We start from the raw sequence: 9,763 nt of genomic DNA, 5'->3' as shown, positions 1-9,763 counted from the left end.
ATCATGGGCTGCATTGCTTGGTTTTCCTAAATCTTTTATATTAACACACGTAATACCGGGTGGCTCAAAATCATAGAAATGGATTGTCTTCCAGTTCTGGAGGCTGCAAGTCTGAACTTAAGGCTTGGGCAGGATCTGGTTCTCTAACTGCTCTGTGATTTCCAGTGTCTGGTGTTAGCTGGTCACCCTTGGTGTTTCTTGACTAGGGAATGGATCACTCGGCATGTATGGCTGTTTTTTCCTGTGTCTCTTCAAAGCACCGTGTGTGTGTGTGTGTGTGTGTGTGTGTGTGTGTGTGTGTGTGTGTGTCCAAATTTCCCTTTCATAGATACCCAAGTCAGAGTGATTAGCTTCTCCCCTCATGGCTTCATTTTACCTTATAGCTATATAAATACTCTACATCCAAATAGTGGAAAATGTGAGCCCCTGAAAGCTATTTCTTCAGCATTATTTTTAGGGGATATATACTCATAATTTTTGAATTTATACCCATAAAATTTTCATTGCTAATAAGTGTTTGGGAATAGATTCCCTTTATTAGGCACATAGACATTTGTTTGCTTTTTCATTCGTGTCCTTCTTTTGCTCTTCCTGCACTAACACAGGAGTCTATGGGGAAATGAGTGCATTTCCAGCAAGTTTTGAAAATGAAACTATTCATATCATTCATGTATCAGATGAACTTTCTTTATAACATTTCTTTGGTAAATTTTAAGAATATATTCTGCATTCCCTCATTGATAAGGAACAAACTATCACATGTACTTGTGTCTGAGGTACACACCTCAACTTTAAATTCCTGTAGGAAAAGAAAAGCTTCTAATTTGGTGAACTCCCAGAGGAGAGTTCTATCCATGTCATACAGACAGGGAAATAATTAGAAGCGTATCACAAACATCATTTCTGGTTGACACAAATGTGCTGACCCATGCAAAATTACAGTGCCTTTGGGTTCTATACAGTCAGTCATCTGGTTGTTATGTCCATACACAGTTCCTTCCACAAGTTAGTTCCTACAAAACGGGGGGGGGCTCGCTTTGCACAACATGTCCTCAATAAATGCTATTTTACAAGACTTCGGTGAAGCTCAAATGACAGAATGAGTGGAAAGTCTCTTGTACAACTACAAAAGTCATCCAAAAATCACCTGTATGCATTGCCGCTGTCTGGTTCCAAAATCAACAGGACTGCAGAGGCTCCCAGGGAAAAAAGGCAGAAGAGTAACAACTATTTTTTAAAAGTCTAATCAACTTCCACAAGATAATCTTGGAATTGAACAAAAGATTTAAAAACAAGTGCTTAGTTGATCCAATAATTTTTTTTAAGAGGGTGTCATCGATGCTGAAAAACAAGGAGAGAAATGAGGACAGTGTATTCTAGGTGAACCTGGGATAAGAGAAACACGCATGGATTTTAGTAAATTTGTGTATATGGAGCAGTCAAACAACTGTGACTACTATTAAATTCCTTAAATATACATTCCCTTAAATGGAGTCATAGGTGAGGCTAGAGAGGCTGGCAGAAGTCACACCTATAAGCAAACAAAAGATTTGAGCTGACCATGGAAGCCACAGGAAGCTGTTTGAGAATTTTAAGGACAGTAATTAGAGCAAGGATGCTGTTTTCACACCGCACCTTAGCAAGTTGTGGAGAGATAGGACTAGAGGATTGCAAGCACAGAAACAGAGATGTCGTTAAGAGACCAGTGCAATCCTTCTGCTAACAAGTACTGGGGTTTCAAACTAAAAAAGTGTCAGTAACAGAAGAGAGGAGACAGAGAGGACAGACTAGAATTATTAAGTTAGTATCTTGCAAGCTGAAGACCCAACCCACTGCTTACCGTTAAATCATCCTAGACACTAGACCACCAAAGAGGTAGTGGCTTCAGTCTAATGAACACTAGCTATGTTTAGGCACAAAATGAAAAGAAAATATTAGTGTCCTTGGCTCCTTGGCAAGAACCTAAACTTCGGAGTTTTTGTTCTTGTTGTTTTGGTTTTGGTTTTACTTTAAGCCAATTATTGAAATAGAGAAATGTATCTTAATATAGATAATGACTTAGTAACACTTGAATTCTTAAGTATGAGAATATACATGAACTTATATAAATGTGGATATGGGTATATTGTGCATGATATCAAATATAGTATACACACACACACACACACACACACACACACACACACACACACACACATATATATATATATATATATATATATATTTTTTTTTTTTTTTTTTTTTTTTAAGTAGGCCTCAGTAGCCATTTGGTGTATGGGAGAGGCTAAAATTAACAGTGTGGTTAGGTTGACTATGACTAGTAAATTTGAGTATGTTCAATTTCAAACAGAGTTTGGGAAGTTAAGGGAGCCCCCGGGACATACTATGTAGAAATGTGTAGGTAACTGTCTGTGGAGAGAAAAGGCTTTAAGTACAGAGCTAGGTCAGGGTAGTGTTCATCAGGACACACAGAAGAGATGATGGCATGGAGAAAACCACCATCTCCCAGGGAGAATCTAATGAGTGTAAAGAACAAAGAGCAGAGAAAGGAACTCTGAAGAACACTAAGGAGGTCCAGCGAGGAGACATGGGCACAAGTATAAAGAAAAGAAAATGAGGACACACAATTACAAGTTTAGGGTATTTAGAAAAATGGAGCATCTCTATTCAGATGTAGAACAGAATGCAAGAAAACTGGATTCTGGTGGGGCCTCTGTGGGAACAGCTCTTGGGAAGTGAGGGCAGAGTGTGCTATGGATTTAGAAATTTCTTCATACATGCAACTTGAGGTCTGAAACCTGGGCAAGCCTAGAAAAGCAGGATGTTAATCACCCTAGGTTGGAAACAGCAAGAATTTAAATAGTTGGTGAGGTAGAGGCAAAAACTGTGAGCTCTTCCCCCAAGAGGCTTGACTCTTAGGAGAACATAGTAGATTGATACTTAGAACAGAAATGATTGAATGTTGAGGTTCTCACCTAGTTATCCCCCACCCCTTGGAACTTTTTTTTTTTAACTTATGCTAAGGATTTATTTCCAGAATGTGAGGGAGGAAATGAGGAGATAGGAAGGCCAATGGTGTAGAATACAAATAATTGGAACAATGTTTTCTCATGGAGAAGGGCAGGCCGGATTCGGGGCCACAAGGACAGGATGAGGCCTGATAATTGTAGAGAGAAACTGAAAAGGGGTATAAGAAAAGCAGAGACCAAAACAAAGAGTCTCTGTCTTGTCAAGGCTCGATGGTGCCATGATGGGTATGGTACATGGCAGCTTGAATAGAATGAACAAAAGTTGGGACATTATGAAGTTGCAGGATGACACTTCATTCCAAGAATCAAGATTGACCAGCTGAAGGGGCGGTAACGAATGCGTGTCCTACACATGCCATTACCAACTAGCTAGGGTCCCAAGCTTGTCCAGTCAGACAATTACAAGCACACTGTACTCCTGGTCTTGAGAAATATCTATCATTGTACTAAAAAGAATTCCTTATGGATAATAATGTGGCTATACAAGAGATCAAATTCAGATTTTAAAATGACTGAAAGGACACACGGTCAGTTTTACCAGGGATACTATGAGTAACTCACAGTACTACAGTGGGTGACACAGTGAGGTGCAGATAGGCTCAGATTGGAAGGGATAATGGGAAAAAGAGGACTCAGAGGTGGGGAAATGGAGAATTGCTATGTCATACACAGCTTGGATAACAAGATGGTTTAACAAAACGCCAAGCCTAAACTATAAAATACTGCCCCTCCTTCTTGGTGGGCTTTTATAAACACTTTATGACAAATTCTTACAATAATCTTCTGTGATAGACTGCTCTCCAGAATGCCAATGGGAAAACCACAATTCAGTACAGTAACTGAACTGTGGCTGGTAAGTAAGCAATAATAAAATGTAGCTAAGTTAACTGATTTAGCCCTTCTCATAGCCTTTGTTCACTATTTACCAATATGAAGAACAAGAAGTAACCACAACTAAATTCAAACCTCTATCAAAATTAAATAAGGTTTATGTAAAATAAATAAGATAATACATAAAAATAAATAAATAAGATTAGTGTGAAAGTGCTGGTTACCCCACTGGCACTGAGTTTATATTTATCTAGCATAATAAATCTCAACTAGGAGTAATTTCACCTCTGAAGGCACATGTGGCAATAAGGATAGATTTTATTATCTCAACCAGTTGAGTACCACTGGAAACTAATGGACAAGCCTGGGCAGGCTACAGAACATGGCCATGCACAGGTCAGAGCCATGAACAGGACGGTCTTGCAAAGTAAGGAAGTGTGGCACCCAAAATTTCAAGCGTAAGGTCGGGAACCCATGCAAAACATGGAAAAACCTCACAAATGTCAGGCAGGTCTTGGTGTCCTGGTGCTCACATATCTGGACCCACCGCTTGCTTTCAGTGAGTTGGAGTTTTTTTGCCTTCTGAGTCTCAGCTTTCAAAGGAGCAACTGGCAACTCCCCCCCCCACCCCCCAATCCCTGGAAGATCAGTAAACTGATGCCTTGCTCAGCCCCTGGTTGGTATTCTTCTCATGAACGGAAGGCATAACAAACAAGGCACTGGCCAAAGAGATTCGTTTTGTTCCTAAACTGGGTAAAAAAGAGGAAGAAGAAAATCAAGAAATACTACAGTGACAGTAAAGCTTATGAAGTCGCAGTGTTCATAATGTCTGACTGCAAAATTCTACCTTAGACTTTTCTCACCATAAAACAACTCTAGATAAATTAAATGCCTGTTGAGTAATGTGCTGTTAGCACAACGAAATTAATCACTTTTCGCCACTGTGAAGAAACTCAGCTAGCTGCCAGGTTTCTAGAGTTGCAAAGTTTTTCATGGTTACTGCTCCAGTTCTGCTCAGAACTGGCATTTGAAGCCATGCCTACCAATGCTTCATGCACTTTTTTAAAAATATAGATATTCAGAATACCTGTCTTGGCTGCCCCCAGCACACACACACACACACACACACACACACACACACACACACACACACACACTCAGTTTCTGAATGTTGGTCTATCTTGCATTCTCACCTGTGGGTCTGTATTCAGCAGCCTCCTTCCCCCCTCCCTCCCCCCTCCAGCTGCTAGCTTCCCACAGGGGCTTTCTTCCTCTGACCTTCAATCATCCCAATGATGCTGTGAATCCTCTTAGCCACATTCATGACTGGTTAAACTGTTTCTCTTACTTTTCCCCTCCAAGTCTCCACCCAATCCTCCTTCAGACAGGTTATAATGAGAGTGGAAAATCTCCTTTGGAAACATTGTACCCTCCATCATTCCTTTTCATGGTGAGGTACATGGAGTGATGAAGATCAGGGAGGTGTGGATTGGGGAGCAAGGATTTTGGAAACAGAGATGTGGCTACGAAAAAAGATGATAAAATTGAACAGCTATTGTAAGGCCCAAAACAAAGCAAACAACATGTGAGAACGACATGCTGTTTCCAGTGCAGAAGCCACACATAAGCTTATAAAGAGACATATACACCTGCAGGTGCAAGCAATGCAACAATCTCAAGACATTTTGTGTATTTCACTTCTGAGATACCCAAATAGCTACAGAGTGAGAAACGTTCTCTGTTATAATAAGGAAACTCAGAATCAAAGAGGTTCCAGCCTGTCTCCTTTCCCCCATCCCAAAATGGCTGGTAAAAGGGGAAAGGAAGAGAGAAATGGCTCCCTAGACACCTCTCTCTGTCTCTCTCTCTGTCTCTCTCTGTGTCTCTCTCTCTGTCTCTCTCTCTCTCTCTCTCCCTCCCTCCCTCCCTCCCTCTCCCTCTCCCCCCTCCCTCTCTCTCTCTCCCTCCTTCTCCTAACTCAGAGATTTGGAAAAAGGAAAACCGAAAGAACGAAATAAGAAGCTAGAGGAAGTGGGAGAGGTAAACGATATGCAGGTAATAGCAGAAAGACAGGGGGCGGGGATAGGGGAGAATATTAAGAATGAAAGTCACACTCAGAGCTGGAGATAAACCTCAGTGGTAGAGCACTTTTTCTAGTGTGTTTGAAACCTTGGGTTTAATATCCAACACTGAAATAAATAGCCATAATGGCACTGTCAGCACACACACACACACACACACACACACACACACACACACACACACACACACACGGAAGGGGAGGTGGAGAAGAAGAGAGACCAGACCAGCGCTGGGATCCCGCCTTGTCAAACACATAACCCCCACCCACAGCATCCACCTAGCAAAGCTGAGAACTCTGTGAAAACACTAAGACTAAGAAAACACTCAACTCAATGACCACATACCTCTGCTCCAGTTCTTTCGATATAGGCTTTAATTCAAAATGTACTCAGGGGAGGACGCCAGGGCACTGTTTAAAAGGGGGGATGCTCCTGGCCCTTCCATCATCCCCCCCCCCCCCGATTATTTCCCAGCCCCAGTCTCAGCCTGTTGTGTCTCTTCTGGTCCAAGTAAGAATCTATGGGACACTTACAAAGAAAGGAGAGGAAAAGAATAAAATCTGAGGCTGTGGTTAAACCAACTCCCAACTCCTCCATCTCTTTTCCCAAAGTTTCTTTTATTAAATGAATGCGGGATTTTGTTGTTTTATCCCATTTCGTCTTCACGAGTGTTCCCATAGTTCTCTCCCCTCAGGAGAGACCCACAGTAGCACTCAACCACATCAGTCATAAGGGAAGTGTACCTCGCAATCAGTCTGGGTGCGCCCCCTCTTCCCCAGAAACCCCTTCCCAGACACCGTCCGGTCTCCAGAGGCTGGGGTAAACTGCGCGACTGTAGCCTGCGCTGTAATCATAGGACACTTGATGGGGCGGCGGCAGAGTACAATCTGGGAAGAAAGGAGTGAAAGATGGCAGGGCTGGTGCGTCCTCCCCACCTGGCGAGTCCAAAGCAGTGGGGTACAGGAGGCGCACAGGCTCGTTCAAGGTCACGCCACTGCGAACGCCAGCCAAAGGAGGCTTCTTGGTCTGAGTACAGCTCGGGGCGTTCCAGGGTTCAGGGTATAGTAGGTTTCCAACCATCGCCGGCGGATCAAAGGGACCAGACTCCTGCTCCAAGGGCCCCCGTAGGACAGCAGTTCCGGTGGGGAACGCGTCGAGAGGGTCGGCGGCTAGCAAGACGCCCGCATCGTTGCCAGCGCCGAAGTCCGGCGCCAGCAACTCAAAGAATTCAACGGCCTCCGCCCCTTTCTCCAGGTCACCCAGGCTCACGCCCTGACCCGAGGGGCCGCAGCCGCCGCCGCTGGCGCTGCCGCCTACCCGGGACGGCTCAGTGAAGAAGGACGGGGGCAGGTTTCTGGCGCGCAGCGGTACTTTTTTGGGGCCGGGGGCCGCTAAGCTCCCCGCGTTGCCCGCCCCGTCACCCGCAGAGCTCACTGCCCCGAGGCCGGGGACCGACACGGCCACCGCACCACCTGTCGTCTCTGCGCCCCCCGGGATGTGGCGCAGAGAGTCGAAAAGGGCAGCTAGGCTCCGGCTCTGCAGGCTGGCGGCAGCCGCGGCCTGGGTCGCCTCCCTCCGCGGGGCGGCCTTACAATGCGCCGGGGCGGCGACAGTCGCGGCTCCCGGGGCTCCCGACTGCCGTTTGGCTGGAGTGTCTGCAGCGCTCGGGGACGGTGGTCCCGGAGGCGCGGTGCCCATGAGGCCGCTGCAGCGCTTGATCTGTTTCTGCAAGTACTTGCGGTGGTTGACTTTCCGCTTGGACTTGCCGGGCTTGTCCAGCGCCAGCTTGATGTTGCTGGACGCAGAGTCTATGAAGCTGAGCAGGTCGCGGGTGGCTTCGCGTCCATCCCCGCCCTCAGTTCCCGACAGCAGCGCTCCCGCGGACGCCCCGCTCTCATCATCCTCGAAACAGCAGCCTTTATCCAAACTTCCGAACGCGCTCACTAGCCCGTCCGCAGAGCCACCAAAGCCAAAGGATATGAAGGGGTGTGAGCTGAGCAGCGCAGCCTGCACCGCCATCGCTGCGGCTACAGGGTCGTCCTCTGCGCGGCCGCTGCTCACCCGGCCCGCTTCTGCCCGGGCGCGCCGACGTCTGCTTGCTCCCGCCGGGGCTCGAGGCTTAGCCACCCGGGGGAGCTCATTAGATCTTGTAAACTAGAGGCGTAGGGAGGGAACTAGGAGACCGCCCCGGTAGCGGAGGGGAGGGGCTTACTTAGCCAAGCTTAAGGGGCGGAAAGGGGCGGGGGGGGGGGTCGCGCAGGGTTACAGGGAGGGAGGGGGAGTTCGGACTTTTTTGAGCTTTCTCAAGCCTTAACCCTTTCCCTTCCCTGTGCCCCAAGGGCCTTTGTTTTGACTAGCCTCAGTCGCCAGGGGTGAGGAGAAAGCCGGTGGTGTTAAAGCCTCAGCTTTGGTCACTTGTAAAAACCACACCCTGGCCCTGGATAGTGTCCCTAAGGCAACGTAGACCTGCGTCCACAATCTGTTTTCAATCCCAGCTCTGGAATCAGTGAGGTCCACCAGCATCCAGCTTCCGGATGCTTACCCTGAGCCAGTCAGTCATTGGCCATACTTTATCTCATTTAATCCTGTCCAACAGCCTTGTGATCTGCTGTGTCTTTTTGTCGCCGTTCAACAGAAGAAACTTGACCTCTAGGAAGTTCAGAGATTTGGCCATGGCCACATCTAGCCCAAAGTAATCAATCTGTGTTCTTTATTGGCCTTGTCTTATTGAAGATGGGAGGAAAGTTCTATGTCTTCAAACTCTACTTCTGATCCTAAGATTCTGAGCAATTCTCCGGGGACCCTCGAGTCCAGTGTTATTTCTTCTTACTGCTTGATTGATGCTACTAGCTTAGAGAAAGTTGAAGCCAGCACTTAGACCAAAAGCAAGTAAGAGAGAAGTCAGTCTCCCTAAGCCAATCCTTGATGGAGAGAGAGCCCCAGATGTGCAGACAGCTCTCAGCCCCTTCAGTTCTCCTCTGCCCTACTTTTCAAGCCAGGTAGATTGTCTTTCATACACTTCCATTGTATTTGAATGATCACCTTGAAGTTCCCTAGGACGCACTTTTCTTTTATTAATTTATTCATATTACATCTCAATTGTTAGCCCTTCCCCTGTTTCCTCCCATTCTTCCCTCCCTCCCATTTCTCCCCTTCTCCCCTCCCCTATGTCTGTGACTGAGGGAGACCTCCTCCCCCTATATATGCTCTCAGAATATCAAGTCTCTTCTTGGTAACTAGCTATCCTTCCTCTGAGTGCCACCAGGTCTCCCCATCCGGGGGACATGGTCAGAAAAGGGGCACCAGAGTTCCTGTGAGAGTCAGATCTCACTCTCCATTCAACGGTGGAGAGTATCATGTTCGTCGGCTAGGTCTTGGTAGGGGTTTGAAGCTTACTGCCTATATTCTCCTTGGCTGGTGCCTTAGTTTGAGGAGGACCCCAGGATCCAGATCTGCCTGTCATAAAGTTCTTCTTGTAGGTTTCCAGGACCCTGTGGGTCCTACTATTTCCCCATTCTTCCATGCTATTCTTGCCTAAAGTCTCAATCGGATATCCTCTCCTCTGACGTACTTTCTTGGTAAGTAAAGATTTTCATGGTACGTATCCCTTGGACTAGTGTTTTGATATAAATGAGTATATACCGTTTGTCTCTTTTTGCTTCTGGGTGAACTCACTCATTATGATAATTTCTAGATCAATCCATTTGTCCACAAATTTCGGGAATTCCTCGTTTTTAATAGCTGAGTAGTATTCCACCGTGTAAATATACCACAGTTTCTTAGTCCATTCTTCTACTGAGGGACACTTAGGCTGTTTCCATG

At 46.0% G+C, this 9,763-nt stretch overlaps 1 protein-coding gene across 1 annotated transcript; it reads right to left on the bottom strand.

The window, feature by feature from the left end:
• Window positions 1-6,401: 6,401 nt before the first annotated feature.
• On the bottom strand, window positions 6,402-7,975 carry Fam181b (family with sequence similarity 181 member B). Its single transcript, XM_051148957.1, has one exon. It carries the CDS (start codon window positions 7,958-7,960, stop codon window positions 6,692-6,694), a length of 1,269 nt encoding a protein of 422 aa, XP_051004914.1. The 5' UTR covers window positions 7,961-7,975; the 3' UTR covers window positions 6,402-6,691.
• Window positions 7,976-9,763: the final 1,788 nt, after the last annotated feature.

Source organism: Acomys russatus, chromosome 7 (assembly GCF_903995435.1).
Source record: "Acomys russatus chromosome 7, mAcoRus1.1, whole genome shotgun sequence".
In the NCBI taxonomy this organism is placed as follows: Eukaryota; Metazoa; Chordata; class Mammalia; order Rodentia; family Muridae; genus Acomys; species Acomys russatus.
Note: the sequence above shows the minus strand (reverse complement) of the source record. Positions and strands in the feature narration are given on the sequence as shown.

Excerpts from the sequence above, each read along its gene's own strand:
- Fam181b (XM_051148957.1), bottom strand. The coding sequence starts at position 7,960 with ATGGCGGTGCAGGCTGCGCTGCTCAGCTCACACCCCTTCATATCCTTT.